Genomic DNA, 16782 nt, shown 5'->3' on the forward strand with positions numbered 1-16782 from the left:
GGGCTGGGATAAACGATTATTTTTTAAACGATTAATCTAGCGATTATTTTTTCGATGCATCGATTAATCTAACGATTAATTTTCAGACCGATTTGATTTCGATTATCTCCCCATTAATTGACTACTAACAATTTATACATGTTGATTTACATATCTGAATGAAAAAAATAAATAAATTCCTTAACATTGCAATATATGTTTATTGCTCTTAAAATTACAAAATAAAAGACTGACTAAGAATGCATTACTTTGCACTTGTATAAAGATAGCATTCAATAAAACCTTGAAACCTTGAAAACACATAGCTTACTGAAACAAGCTTACTGAACACATAGGGCCTAGCTTACTGAAAAAAGAAGTTCTTTCAGATGAAAATAACAACAGCTTGACGTCTAGTATTTAATAAAAAAGGTCACCCAAAATACTTGTTTAGAGCAATTGAAAGAATACAGTTTGTAAATGTAAACTTGAGGGCTTTAAGCTAATACAGAGAGTGCTTTTACAAAAAAAAAAAAAAATTAACAGTGGGAGCCAGCAGCCTGTCATGGAGAAAAAAAATCTCCGAATGCTCCACGTGAAACTTTGGCGTTCCGCCCTTTTTCTATCGTGTCTAATGATTTTGGTTAATATGCACAAGGGAGGGAGAGAGCAAGAAGCGCTCGTGTAGTTTGAAGACTGTGAGTGCGCGAGCGCGCGTGAAACTTTGGTGTTCGCCCTTTTTCTATCGTGTTTAATGATTTTGATTAATATGCACAAGGGAGGGAGAGAGCAAGAAGCGCTCGTGTTGTTTGAAGACTGTGAGTGCGCGCGCAGCCGGGGCTCTCTCTCGTACGCGCCCTGTCACTGTCACTCACCGATCAAATAAGGCTTTGACAGCCGCCAAAAAAAAAAGATCAATGCAGAAAAACCCCTGGATTGGTTATATAACATTGGACAGAATGTTGATCCGGCCATCGCGTATATTCAGCGCACATAAGGTAAACGTTTTGCTTTTCTCCAAAAAACTTTTTTTAGAGAAATAAAAACAGGTCGACGAATCGATGCGCATATTTTGCGTCGACGTATTTTTTGCGTCGACGTCATCGATGACCTCGACGCGTTGTCCCAGCCCTAGTGTGAGTAAAACACATTTTGTGTGTGTGTGAGGTTTTGGCATGATTCTCACTCCATATAAAAGCCCCGGATCTTGTGCACTACTAGCAACGCGGACGCGCAGACGCCCCTGGACATGCATACTACACGCAAGGGCTACAAAACTAAAATTTTTATTTAAAACATTGAACATCGAAGATTACCTTACCTGCAAGCGACGTGCGAGGATCATCCCGCTGTATCTTCTTTTTTATTTTTTCCACCCCCGACTCTTGGTGCCTTTTCGAGGCCATGTCTGAGGTCGGTGTCTGCCAAATTTGACATTGATTGAGGCATAATCGAACAGACCACTGGGAGGTGGGGAAGGGGGGGCACCAGAGGGAGACTGGCACAGAGATTCACCTTTTTCTCTACTAATTTGGTCTAGGCCTATATTACTTTTGTATTGCTTTTGTATATTAACATGCTTTTAGAAATATTTTATTTGTTATTTATACTAGTAGCCTATTGTGATGATTTTTTCACGAACCAGATTTTTTGGTGCCCCCCACAAGCACTTGGTGCCCTACGCGCAGTGCGTGTGCGGAGCGCCGGCCCTGGACATATCTCATGGCTACGAGTGTGATATTGCGTTTATACAATAGTTCAACTGCACGACTGTGTAAATTTATGAGAAACAACAATGGTGTGTCTTTAAAAACCCTCTTTTGGGCAGAAATACTTCCTTCCGCCACAGATTAAAACTCTCAGTTTGACAGTTTAACAGCTGATCCCAAGCATCCTAATTTGAAAACAACACTTTAGAACTAGTAATGATGGAACGTTGAGTTGCTTCATTAAAAGTTTATTGTATTACTTTATTAAAAGCAGTTTATTATGTGGAGTCAAGTATTATCAGAGAGAGATGGACTGAGCGAGTGTGATTACCTGCATCTGACACATCATTCATTCTTCAGCTCAATCGCATATTCACAATAAAGCATTAATTTGAATGTCCTCTGAGGAAAGTAATATCTTTGTCACACTATCCGATCATCTGTTAAGGGGGATTTCCAATGACCGTGCTGCTCAGTGTGTTTGTTGACAGCATCTTCCAAGCTGTTGTTGAAAGTAAAAATATTTTCCTTTTTTACAACCATGTTTCAGTCTCTTTCAATATAAAAGTCTTTACTGCTGACTCATAAAAAGTCTCGTCACCATCTAATGGTGGAACAGTGTAACTAAAATCACCATCACAGTTTCCCAATACTAAATAATACTATTATTTATATAAAAAAAGTATTTATTGAATAATATTTAATAAACAACAACAACAGCCATTATAAATGTTGCTAGTGGTTCCCAACCTTTTTCAACTCGCGGCCCACACAACCACACACATATGTTTGCGCGGCCCACTTCAAAAAAATTAACTGACCCATCCATCCATCCATCTTCTTCCGCTTATCCGGGGCCGGGTCACGGGGGCAGCAGTCTAAGCAGAGAACCCCAGACTTCCCTCTCCCTAGACACTTCCTCCAGCTCTTCTGGGGGGACACCGAGGCGTTCCCAGGCCAGCCAGGAGACATAGTCGCTCCAGCGTGTCCTAGGTCTTCCCGGGGTCTCCTCCCAGTGGGACGTGCCCGGAACACCTTCCCGGGAAGGCGTCCAGGAGGCATCCGGAACAGATGCCCGAGCCACCTCAGCTGACCCCTCTCGATGTGGAGGAGCAGCGGCTCTACTCTGAGCTCCTCCCGGGTGATTGAGCTTCTCACCCTATCTCTAAGGGATCGCCCAGCCACCCTGCGGAGAAAGCTCATTTCGGCCACCTGTATCCGGGATCTTGTCCTTTCGGTCATGACCCAAAGCTCATGACCATAGGTGAGAGTAGGAACGTAGATTGACCGGTAAATCGAGAGCTTCGCCTTGCGGCTCAGCTCTTTCTTCACCACGACAGACCGGTACATCGACCGCATTACTGCAGAAGCTGCACCGATCCGTCTGTCAATCTCCCGTTCCATCCTTCCCTCACTCGTGAACAAGACCCCAAGATACTTAAACTCCTCCACTTGAGGCAGGAACTCTCCACCAACCTGAAGTGGGCAAGCCACCCTTTTCCGACTGAGGACCATGGCCTCGGATTTGGAGGTGCTGGTTCTCATCCCAGCCGCTTCACACTCGGCTGCAAACCGTCCCAGTGCATGCTGAAGGTCCTGGCTTGATGAAGCCAACACGACAACATCATCCGCAAAGAGCAGAGACGAAATCGTGTTGTCACCAAACCTGACCCCCTCCGGCCCCTGGCTGCGCCTAGAAATTCTGTCCATAAAAATCATGAACAGAACCGGCGACAAAGGGCAGCCCTGCCGGAGTCCAACACGCACCGGGAACAAGTCTGACTTACTGCTGGCAATACGAACCAAGCTCCTGCTCCGGTCGTACAGGGACCGGAGCAGAGGCGTGTCAGCCAAGACAGCCCCACAACATCCAGAAACTTGAGTTACTCAGGGCGGATCTCATCCACCCCCGGTGCCTTGCCACCGAGGAGTTTCTTGACTACCTCGGTGACTTCAGCTTGGGTGATGGACGAGTCCACATCTGAGCCCTCAGCCTCTGCTTCCTCAATGGAAGACGTGACAGCGGGATTGAGGAGATCCTCGAAGTATTCCTTCCACCGTCCAACGACATCCCCAGTTGAGGTCAACAGCTCCCCACCTCTACTGTAAACAGCGTTGGTAGGGCACTGCTTCCCTCTCCTGAGGCGCCAGACGGTTTGCCAGAATCTCTTCGAGGCCGACCGATAGTCCTTCTCCATGGCCTCACCGAACTCCTCCCAGGCCTGAGTTTTTGCCTCCACAACCACCCGGGCTGCAGTCCGCTTGGCCTGCCGGTACCTGTCAGCTGCCTCAGGAGTCCCACAAGCCAACCAGGCCCAATAGGACTCCTTCTTCAGCTTGACGGCATCCCTTACTTCCGGTGTCCACCACCGGGTTCGGGGATTGCCGCCTCGACAGGCACCGGAGACCTTACGGCCACAGCTCCGAGCGGCCGCTTCGACAATGGAGGTGGAGAACATGGTCCACTCGGACTCAATATCTCCAGCCTCCCTCGGGATCCGGTCGAAGCTCTGCCGGAGGTGGGAGTTGAAGATCTCTCTGACAGGAGGCTCGGCCAAACGTTCCCAGCAGACCCTCACAGTACGTTTGGGTCTGCCGAGTCTGTCCAGCTTCCTCCCCCGCCATCGGATCCAACTCACCACCAGGTGGTGATCAGTTGACAGCTCCGCCCCTCTCTTCACCCGAGTGTCCAAGACATACGGCCGGAGGTCGGATGAAATGACCACAAAGTCGATCATCGACCTACGGCCTAGGGTGTCCTGGTGCCACGTGTACTGATGGACACCCTTATGCTTGAACATGGTGTTCGTTATGGACAAGCTGTAACTAGCACAGAAGTCCAATAACTGAACACCACTCGGGTTCAGATCAACTGACCCTGCTATTGTAATAACTTAGTACTCAGAAACTAGATTGTTAACTGTATTTATTGAATGAACTAGGGCTGTGCGATATGGAGAAAAAAGAAAAAAAAACCTATCGCGATTTCTTTGATCAATTTTGTGATTGTGACACACACTGATATGCTTTTACAGTCATAAATGCATTCAGGATTAATTTGAAACATATTTCCAAAAGAAAACCAATTAGAGCTTTATCAAAAAGTTGTCAATATTTTCACTATAGTAAAGATTTAACAAAATGTACAGACTTATGGCAAAAATAAAAATAAAAATCCTGTTTACAGGGACTTTTTTTTTCTTTTTTGCCATGCATTGTTCATAGAGCTCATTAATTGTAGCGGTGCCTCAGGTGTTTGCAGTGTGTATACAATATGTGTATGCGGTCAGCAGCGAGAGCACATAAATATAACGCGAAAGCACATTAAAATAATGCACGAGCACGAATCTCTCTGTTCGCACGCAGATTTCATTTGCTCTGTCACAAAACCAGACGTGCTTGCTCAGATACACGCTGCTCTGCGCGGAGAGAGTATGCGTACTTAAAAACGTGTCTCCTCTCACTTAAACTGCGTCCTGTGCGCTCACAACTCTCTCTATGCTCCTGTGTTAGATATTAATTATTTTCGCACGTTTTTATTTCTAGCCTTTTACCTCGTGCTGTGTGAACGCTCTGATCCGTTAACATTGGCTCAGAAAAAAGGCGCATCACAGACAGTGTGTGAACCTGGAGTTAGGCATGTGCCCAGTCTGTTCTGTTCTCGTGCTAGGCGCAATGCATTCTGATTGGATCTGCGGGAAGTCAGGGCCGCGGAAAATCGTGCTATAAAGCGATTTAGAAATCGCGCACGCTCAAATCGTGATTTTATGATGATTTCTTTTAATCGCACAGCCCTAGAATGGACTGGAAATTAACAGAAAATAATTGGCGGCCCACCTGCAATACCACCGCGACCCACTAGGGGGCCGCGGACCACAGGTTGAAAACCACTGTGCTAGAAAATTCAATCAAAAGTACAAAGGCAGCACTCTGATAAAATGCACTGAAGTTACATAAAATATAACATGATGAGATTTTGCCATCTGGTAAAACTATTTGCTCTGGAACAAATAATTGATTAAATTGGCCAAAGACTGCCCGTTAGATTTACCTAAAATTTATTATATATCTCAAAGGTTAACCACTATAGAGACATCAGAGCCAGCTGGAAATTCCAGAAGACCTAGCCGAGGTGAGGCTGCTCTCAGCGGGTTCATGAGTGCTTAAAGGCTACTGACACCCTGGAGCTCACATCGAAGCAAATTTCGAAATAGACATACAAGTACATTCCTGCCTAAAAATTCTTAAAACTACATTCCATGACACAAAAACAGTAGCATTTTTTAAAATTATAGTAGATTTGGGTTTCTGCTATGACACTCACTGTAAGAAATACCACAAGTGGAGTGATACAAATGGTGAAATACGGTTGGAGGAGTTCTGTTATCACTGTAATATCGCACTCTTATCAGCAAATCAGATTTGAGGATCAGGATATGTGTGTTTATTTATTTATTTAAGTGATGCAATCTAGGAAAACACATCACATAGTGATATTTTACCTTTATTATGCTTTTATTAAAGCTGGGTTCAAGCCCTTTCCAAAACTGTTTTTATTTTGTCCATAGCTTGAACATAACAAATGTTATGGCTATCTGAAATTGGCTGATAGCTATGATTTTCCGGAATCGGATTTTGAGAAAAACAGGTTTAAAGTAAGACGGCTTTCACTTTCACTTCTACTTAACGGTCACTGGGCCCTATCTTGCACCCAGCGCAATTGACTTTGTACACTGACGCAAGTATCATTCCTATTTTGCACCGGCGCAAAGCGGACTTTTCCTTCCACAGACACACGTTGTCAAACTACAGATTGAACTTGCGCTCCCTGGGCGGGTCGGCGCAAAAAAGAAGGCGTGATCCGGCGCAAATAGTCCCTGATGCTATCTTGCAGTTCAATAAAACGTTTGCGCAACTAACCAAAAAAAACCTGGTCTAAAGTCAATGGCGCAATGCGCATGTTATCAGATGCTATTTTAAGCGCGCAATGGCCATAGTGTAGACATCCCCATACAATGTCACCTGTGTTTTATGGCCAGACGAGAACATCTGTCTCCTCAGCTCTGCACCGCACCTGGTTCGCGCCTTGGAAGATCCGCCGTTAAAATATCGATCCGCTATGAAATATGCGCGTCTCGTCTTAAAGGGAAGGATATATGAAGCTCTGATTGGTTTATTTCATGTTACGCCCAAACCACACCTCCTGAATAATGAAGCTACTTCAGACATGCCTCTTTGAAACTTGCGTCGGGCGCAAGAGTCATTTATTCCGCCGGCATAATAGCAACAGCGCCAAAGACCCGCCCACAAAGTTACTTGCGCTTTGCGCTTGATACCTGCGTTTCAGATCGTTAAAATAGGGCCCACTGTCTGTCAGGAGCATTATACTCCATCATTACACAAACAGACTAACGTTACCCTGAAGAGAAAAGTTTTGTGTTGTTTATCATGATGGGCATAGTCTCTGAACTTTTGATCACCCCTTGTATGTTTAGATAGTACAGATAGTGAACCTTGTAGTTTAAATTTAGAAAAGGCAAAATGCACAACCATCTTCAAAAAATAGAAAATATCAAGTGAGTGGCAGTTGTGTGGACAAAAATGCCTTGTTGATGTCAGAGGTCAGAGGAGAATGGGCAGACTTGTTAGAGATGATAGAAAGGCAACAGTAACTCAAATAACCACTCGTTACGACCAATGTATGCAGAATACTATCTCTGAATGCACAACATATCAAACCCTGAAGAAAAATGGGCTATAGCAGCAGAAGACCACACCAGGTGCCACTCCTGTCAACTAAGAACCGGAAACAGAGGCTTCAGTTCACACAGGCTCACCAAAATAGGACAACAGAAGATTGGAAAAACATTGCCTGGTCTGATAAGTTTTGATATCTGCTGCGACATTCAGATGGTAGGTTCTTAATTTGACAATAAAGAACATGAAAGCATGGATCCATCCTGCCTTGCCTCAACGGTTCAGGCTGGTAGTAGTGGTGTAATGCTGTGGGGGATATTTTCTTGGCACACTTTGGGCCCCTTAGTACCAACTGAGCATCATTTAAATGCCTCAGCCTATCTGAGTATTGTTGCTGCAAATGTCCATCCCTTTATGACTACAGTGTACCCATCTTCTGATGGCTACTTCACCTACTTCACTGAAAAAAATGATTCATTTAATTTACAATTTTTTTTTTATAGTAAGTGGTTGCAATCAATTTTAGTTATATTTGAATAAACTAACTTAGTTGATTAACTTTCAGTAAGATGTTTTTATTTAAATGTATCTAAAATAAATTGATTGCAACCACCATACCATAAAAAAATGTAGTAAATTCAATGAATAATTTTTTTCAGTGTTCCAGCAGGATAATGCACAATGTCACAAAGCTCAAATCATCTCAGACATGAACGCTGAACATGACAATAAGTTCACTTTACTCAAATGACCTGCACAGTTACCAGATCTCAATCCAAAAGAGCATCTTTGGGATGTGGTGGAATGGGAAATTCGCATCATGGATGTGCAGCCAACAAATCTGTCAATATAGACCAAAATCTCTGAGGATTGTTTCTAACACCTTGTTGAATCAATGCCATGAAGAATTAAGGCAGTTCTGAAGGTAAAAGGTGGTCCAATCCGGTACTAGCAAGGTGTACCCAATAAAGTGGCCAGTGAGTGTAGTCCATTATAACATATTTTAGGGCATGGACATCACCAAGATTGAGCAGACTGAGAAAAGCAAGAACGTCTAAGTGAGCAGCTTCAGACTGCATAGTTTTCTTGTGCTCCGCCATCTCACAATATAAAAAATTTATTTAAAAAGCGTAGCTTGTCTTTTTTTACACAGGACTGGCAGGAAATGTGCATTGAGACATCAATATAACAAAAATCTTATATCACGATATGATCAATTTTATATCATGATAACGATATATATCTTGATATGGTTATTTTTTCTTTTAATAAGGTATTTTTTATGATACTAAGATCTTTGATACCATAGAATTTTCATAATAAGAAAGCACTTCCGCAGCTTGTTCATAACATGAGAGAGAGAACGTCTTTTCTGCTTGCTGCAATAAATCGCTATTTATCTGCACTAAACAAGTTAAATTTTGCCAAGATATGTTCAGAGAAGATAGCCAAGATTTTATAGTTTAATAATTGAATGAAACTCTCATTTTGACAAAAAAAAAATTACATTCAACCTATTTTTCTAATTTCCTGAAAACGTCCCAGCAAGACATCTGATGGAATTTCCCAGATCGCATCACATTTTTGCATTTGTTAAGAGAAGAGCTAGTTGTGAAGTATAACTTTTTGTTATTCACTTGTTTGTTCGTTTTTTCACAAGAGGTGTGGTTTAGTTTGATTACACTCCTTCTTCTCAAGGACTCTTAAATCATTAGCCTGCATCTCTCCTCTAATTTCATTTTACTTTAGTGGAACTCTTCTGTGCTGAGCTCAATTAACACATTCACAGCACAATGATTAAAGCACTTACTTGGTTGACAGGTAATAAAATTCCTGCTGTGTGCACTTTGTTTTCTCAGACAGGGATACTAATAGTGTAGCAAATTGGTCATGTTATCTATATTTTCTTTAACTTGTGTCCACCACTGCAGAGAGCTGGAGAGCCAATTTGAATATATTTAGTTAGACTCCTGCCCCCTTGTGTTTGTTATGTGCTGGTGCATTCCGGAGTTTTATAATTCAAAGCAGTGGGATTGATGTCAGTACAGGATTGCATGCAAACATCAAGATCTGCATACTTAATCGTGTTTATTCATGTATAAAATTGATGTACAACTTTAATGTGTATTTTTTTAGATGCACTTTGTCACTTGAAAAACATGATTTAGGCCAATTTTATATTCGTCCTGTTAGAGTATATTTCTCATTTGCATTCTAAAGTCCTACATGAATAATTAATGTTTCAGTAACCAGTGGGTAATCTCATTAGGTGCACTTTGTTTTGACGTTCAAATGCAGAACCCTCCCACAAATATTCACCAAAACCATACTGTATTCTCGATTGTGGTTTAAATGACAGACCTGCTGCTTACAGCTCTGTTGCTTTCTAGCCTAATGAATGCAGCTTTTTTTTTTTTTGCAGCAACATTCCACTTTAGTGAGACAGTCTTGAGGGGTGTTATATAACAGCACAGGGTATGTGTGCACAAGAGTAAATTATTCAAATAAATACCGCCATTCCTTATACTTTTTACCTACTGCTGTTTTACAGTAAGTGTGTATCTAATCTAGTGCAGTTATAGTATCAAGCAACCTCCAAAATCTTCACACTCACTCAGTTCCTGCCTCTTCTTTGTGCTGTATTAAAGAGAGAGAGTGAGATGGAGAGAGAAAAGACAGAAAGAGAGAATCCCCTGTGCGGCGGTGTGCTTTTCCTACTGCTGTCAGCTGAAATGTCTCATCCAGCAATGTGTGAGTATGAGTCCCTATTCCAGAGAGACGGATACGGCAACCCGCCGCAATGCTCTGCTGGGAGCATACACCGAGGAATGTGATCCGTCTCTGACTCTTTTCTTCCTCTTCTTGAATTCCTTCCCTTCAGAAGCTTTGCTGTTACACCAATCCTTATGCCACACAATACCTGCAATGTTTTTTGCATGTTATTGTGCACTGAGGTCCAATGTGAAGGTAAGAACTAGCTGTGAGTGTGAACTTTTGTGTGTACTGTACATGTGTGAGTGTCACATGGGGCTGTACGATTATACCATGTGGCTGGTACTGGTGATTGAGGCATCTGTGAATTGCCTCAACAGGACATTTTACTGTCAGTCATTGCGGAGTTGGCTGATCTTTGCATGAATTGTTTCATGTTCGTGATTTTCTGGATGAGGTTTATCCAGAAGCATTGGAGGTCTTGGTACCACTGTGAAAATGCTTAAAATTATGACATTTTTAACATATTATTTTTTTTAATCTCTAAAGAGATTAAAGTGTAGATTAGTGTAGTTTATCTGAGTACTGCTAATTTAAAAATTTCGTTTTTCTTAGCGTTACTTTTTATCCAGGTTCTGTCTTGTACAAACTTGCAAATATAGCATTGCAGCCTCACATTGTCATAACTATTAAAATAATAATAACAATAATAATAAATGTTTCTTAAGCACCAAATCAGTATATTAGAATGATTTCTGAAGGATCCTATGAAATTGAACTCTGGAGTAATGACTGTTAAAAATTCAGCTTTGCCATCACAAAAGTAAATTAGAAATAATTGCTGTTTTAAAATATCTAAATTTTATATATATATATATATATATATATATATATAAGCTATTTTCTGTAAACATTATGAGCAGCTTCTTAAACATCTTATGTGTGTCTGTTGTATACTTTCTCTATATTTATTGTTTTGTTTAGCATTGCTAATATTGCCATAATTGTACCTGTCTGTCCCACTCCTTTTTGCCGCAGTTTCCTATCTTGAGTGAGAGTGAGTGAGTCTTTAATATGCAAGCAAGTGTTACTGCACCTGTCTTCCTCACTTCCCCCACCTCCCTCTACTGACTGAGCAGGAAGTGCCCTGATAATGAAAGGTGGGGCAGTGCCGCCTGTGACAGTCAGCTCTGCTTTATACACAAACTTTGTTGAAGAATACAGAATAGCTCTGAAACACTGGTGAATTGAACTATTCGGATATACCTTGGCTTTTTTCTATTCTCTGCAGACATGCATAAGGAGAAGATTTTGTTGGAGGCTCGTCTGGGTTTTCTTATGTTGGTAAATTGCTGCTTGTCTGGAGTGGGTGGCATTCTGTTTTCCTCTGCAGCTTGTAATGGATTTAAGAGAAGCTGTTGTCTCATGCATCAAGCTGGCAGTAAACATGATGCAGTGGATTCAGGGGTGGAAATGCTGGCGATGGGAGGACAGGAAATGAACATGGGGAGCCAAAAATTGTGTGGATGATTTGGTTCCTGAGCGATTATAGTAATACATTTGCAATGTGTGTAATACTTGATTGTGTAGGAATGCAAGAGTAGGATTGTGTGTGGGAGTGTGAGGGGTTGTGAATCTGTGGGAAGCACGTTTACATGCACACCACTAAGCTGATAACTCCCAAATATCAGTTTATTAAAATAACCAGTTTTCCATGGTTCCAGTTTTAACCATGTGTAAAATAAACATACTTTACATTTATTCATTTAGCTGACGCTTTTATCCAAAGCGACTTACAACTGCTATATATGTCAGAGGTCGCACGCTTCTGGAGCAACTAGGGGTTAAGTATCTTGCTCAGGGACACATTGGTGTCTCACAGTGGATTCGAACCCAGGTCTCTCACACCAAAGGCATGTGTCTTATCCACTGCGCCAACACCACCCCCCACTTTAGGTGACAAAGTATTTTTCAGAAATAATTACTAAAAAAATAAATAAAAAGTAAACACTGTAACCAACAGGGCACTCAGTATTCTGGGAAGTTTGTGTGCAATGGCAATCATATTTTTTCAAATAAAACACGGGTAAAACTCATTTTACATACAGCACACAGAAAATGACATGAATATGACAGTGGGCAAATGCATAAATCACAGCATAATTTGAAATCACAAAAAAATGTTTTTCACAAGTGTATAGCATTCAGTTCACACGGACGGACCATCACACAGAGAACACGCGATCATGCTGGATAAAAATGCACACTTCACAAGATCTCACAGCTGGATTCGACTAAGTTTGCAAAGTTTGTGAAATTAAATGATCATTAGGCATTCAAAGATTTGTTTAAATTATATAAATGCGTATTTGCTTAATGCTGACGGCAATCAAGAAAGTATTATAATGTTTGCCTTTCTATTTCTAATAATACTAAATAAAAGCAATCGTTATAACACTTTTTGTATACATTAATTCCTTTGTTTAACTGTTCTATCTGATTTTTAGACTGACTTCTATCCGTATTAGACAGAACTGTTAATGACGACAGCAAAGAAGAGAGAGAATGTGTGCTCAGCATTGCCTTTCTTTGCACCATCAAAAGAAAAGTCGCCTCGAACACATCGGCCAAACAGAAAAACTTATCGGCAAATGCCTATATTTGCAAAATGCCTTGGCGATATATCAGTCGACCACTTCCCAGTTCTCTCTCCCACGTCAGTACTGCTACACACAACCTTTCTGCTTCTTGGAGCATAATGAATAAGTGGACTTGATTTAGCAGTACAGTCTTGGAGTCAGTGTTGGGGAAACTAGTTTTTAAAACTTTAGATTGACCAGCCTTATTGTAATTCTTATATTTTTTTATTATTATTTATATTTATTTATTGAATGTTGATATTACTTTGATGTAGCAAGAATGTATTAACTTGATCACTCAATCAATCAGGCCAGTAAAATAATTTTATTGGCATTAGCTAGTAAGACAAGCAAAGAATTTGATCCCTATTATTCACAGTTTTAGAATTTATATTTGGCTTGAAGAGTCAGCTGATGGCAATTAGCATGTTGCATATCCTTTCTTTCAAGATAATGATAATGTGAGCCAGGAATAGAGTTGGATTTATTTTTTTTAACCTCTCACTTAAAGGAAACACTCTGTCTGAACAAATTGTTCACTAATACTCATTGCAGATTTTCCAACTAATGTATTTGCAGCCGGAGACCATAGGGCTTTCCATCATGTGAATTCAGACTGGGAGAGAGAGGTACCCAGACAGTACTGACCCATCTGCTAAAATGTTGAGCAAGCTTTGAGTCATGCAGTCATGAATATTTCACAAGGAAATCTCATTCAGTTCTGATGATGAATCCAGTAACACATGCAGAGACTCAGAAATACCTTTTATAATCTGGACCTGCGTTATGTGCTAGTACAATTTTATGAATTTTTATTTTATTTTATTTTTTTTATAGTAAGTGCCTGATAACTTTGCGTGGATTCATTGTTGTGGGTTTTGGTCATGGTAGATTTACTCTGGGTTTAACAAGCAGCCAGACAGTGGTATTGATGTTTGATGTCTTTGTTGTGCATTGTGAAATTTTGTCGGTTCCCCTGGAGCTTTCTTAGAAGCAGACAAGCATGTGCTTTCTTGTGCTTATGTTTGTTAATGGTGTGTGGTTTCCGTGTGTTCTCATTAGGGCAGGCAGAGTCACCACCACCCACTACAGCTTCATTAAACCTGCTGCATTTCTCTCTCTCTCTCTCTCTCTCTCTCTCTCTCTCTCTCTCTCTCACACACACACACACACACACACACACACTCTCTCTCTCATGGCTGTCTGTCACTGTATCACATACACACATTAATCATATGGGCACAGCTTGTTTCTGTCAGGTTTGCTAGCAAACACACAAACAAAGAGCCCATTATAGTTAACCAATGTAGTATACTTACTGATATATTCTAAAGTAAAAGTGGTGTTCACCCAAGCAGCCACCATTATGTCAGGGTCGTTTCCAGGCCATTGCTTTGCAGTTGTTAGGGCTGTCCTGGGTAGTTTTCAGGGGGTTTCTTTTTCTTCAGTCAGACAAAAACCATCAGCAAGTCTTTTTTTGCTTTTAAGTCATTAGAAATTACTTGGATTCTTCCCTCAGTGTAAGGTCTGATTCACACAAAATACAATTGTACATTTAAAAAAGTGAGACATGGGCTTTGTAATAATAATAATAATAATAATAATAAAAAAACACAAGGTCTCAATACACAAAACCAGTGCACAAAATTTTATTAATGTATTTGTGAATGTTAAAATTAAAATTTACTAGGGCAGGGTTTTGACACAAATTTCACAATTCATTTTGATAATCCTTTACAAGCTTGTGATTCGATTCAATTCTGATTTTTATTCCATTGAATTCAATATCGATTATTTTGGAAATATCAGGTACAAGACATGGCAAATTTTCTCAAGATAAAAAAAAAAACAAGCCCCAATTAATGCTGTAAAATATACCTGAGATTCAATAATATGGAAGGTTGAAATCTGCTCTGTATAAAAAACACTTTCACAAAACACAAAAGTCTTTGTTTCAAATCAAAAGTAATAAATCACAAATCTTATTGAAATTTATTTGAAGGTAGGTGCGCTACAATGTTCCATTCATTATCTGACAGGCTATACTATCTATTCTTGAAATTTATGGATCGATATTGTTTCATCAAAATAGACAATCAATGAAAATGACAATTTTTTTTACCCAGCCCTAACATTTATTAAGATTAATAAAATGCTTTAGAAATGTCATTGTTAGTTGTTGTTAACTATTGCATTTAACTGATGTTTAAAAATTGCATCTTATTGCAAAGTATTACAGAATTTTCAGTGCCTCTTTTTCATCTGCCAAGCGACAACTTATTCTAACCACTTAGAAAAGTAATATACTTCTCCTCAACAACTTGTATTATTTTAAGCATCATTCATGTTAATAGTACAAAGGATGCAGAAGGACTTTTTCACCAGTGTCTAATATTTAGGGTTAGGATTTTATTAATAAACTGCAGCTGTAATAGTGATGATTAACATTAACTATGTATCTACTGAACCATACTACTGTGGGCTTTGATTCTTTATTTAAAAGTCATATAAGCTACAAAAACTCTTGTTGTACCTGTCAACTGTCAACTTCCTGCGAGGAATCTCCGTTGCAATACAGCTTTTCTGTGTGGGCTCGGTGGACCTTCTTTTCTTGGTTCCTGCTTGGCTCTGCTCCCTGCAGTAGACTTGCTGAGTGCCGCATAGTGCTGGATGCAGCGGTGGGGAAATGATTCAGGGCCTCCCCACATCTCTGGCACATTCTCTCTCTCTCTCTCTCTCTCTCTCTCTCTCTCTCTCTCTCTCTCTCTCTCACTCACACACACACACACACACACACACACACACACACACATACAAACAAACACAATGAACACAGTCTCTGAGTCTGCCCAGAAAAAAGGAAGCCAGTCCACAGAGCATGAACACCTCTCTACTGTCCGATTTAAAACTTAATGAAACACGCTCACACATATATACAAACACACTTTTAGAGAAGCATGCAGGAACAGAAAGTGAGGAGCCCAGAGGTAAGCGAAAAAAGAGTTTATACTGTACGTCATGTCAAATGTGGAAAGGAGGTGGACTGTATACTGAGGTGATTAAGTGCTATTTCGATGCTGTAGTTGTCAATATCGTAAGCATTGAAAGTTGCCATTGCAAACTGTTGTTGAGAGAATGTTTTCCGTGTGTTGTAAGAAATTCTGCAGCAAAGTGACTCGCCCCAAAAGCTTGCCTCTCTCTTTATAGTACCTTTTGGGTGTCATTTTCTTGTTTCATCTCTCTGTCACTCTTTCTATTTTCCATTCACTTTGTCTCTTTCCTCTTTCTTTTCCTTCTGTGTTTCTTTTAGAATCAAGTATTCTTGAGAGCCAACTAATAAGCACTTGATATAATCACTTTTCTCTTCCTGTCTATCATAATTTTTGCTTTGTTTTTATGATCATGGTGATTTTATGATTAGTTATGCTTAGTTATTATATTAGTTATTAGGTATACACATGTGGTACTCTTACCGCTCTGCTTGACTTACGTGTGTAATTATGTGCTTCATTTCACTATTGTATAAGCAAACTTCCCAGCAAGCATGTGACTGTATTCTGAGCCTGTCTCTCTGTGTATATGTGTGCGTGTGTGTGTGAAGCTGATGTGTTAAGGCGGGCTTCTGTTGTCATATCTGATCCACTGGTAAATGATGCATTTTCTCATGTTTGCTTTGGCTAGTGGTGATGACACTTCCACTCAATGGTGCTTTACACACGCACCCATATTTATAATATTTAGTATATAGATTAAAAGAAGGGGGCTCAGTACTGAGCCCTGAGGTACACCATTACATACATCCCCACATATTTTTGCTGGGACAGAGTGAGATAATAAAAAACAAGACAAAAAGAAAGATAAAGTGCAGAAAGAATGGGAGAATGAATGGTGATTATGTGAGCTGAGCATGTTCCCAGTTTGTGTTCACACGGTCTCTGTTGATTAGCTCCAAACACTTTCATCTCGTTTCAACAAAACCGTGATAATATTGATAATCGTGATAATTTTAGTCACTATAATCGTGATATTAAATTTTCATACCGTCC

General features: G+C 40.4%; 1 protein-coding gene across 31 annotated transcripts in view; it reads left to right on the plus strand.

The window, feature by feature from the left end:
• The window catches only part of LOC132132047 (disks large homolog 2), a 220222-nt gene that overhangs the window by 59907 nt on the left and 143533 nt on the right, over positions 1-16782 (plus strand). Inside the window, exon 1 of one of the 31 annotated variants that reach the window (XM_059544235.1) lies at positions 10125-10352. The exons of 29 other annotated variants lie outside the window; for them this stretch is intronic. In XM_059544235.1, the coding sequence (XP_059400218.1) occupies positions 10143-10352 (210 nt within the window). In that variant the 5' untranslated portion in view covers positions 10125-10142. Of the gene's footprint in view, positions 1-10124; positions 10353-15600; positions 15724-16782 lie in introns of those variants that run through there. One more of the 31 variants, XM_059544245.1, reaches the window with a different exon arrangement.

The sequence above is a fragment of the Carassius carassius genome, chromosome 49 (assembly GCF_963082965.1).
Source record: "Carassius carassius chromosome 49, fCarCar2.1, whole genome shotgun sequence".
Taxonomy (NCBI): domain Eukaryota; kingdom Metazoa; phylum Chordata; class Actinopteri; order Cypriniformes; family Cyprinidae; genus Carassius; species Carassius carassius.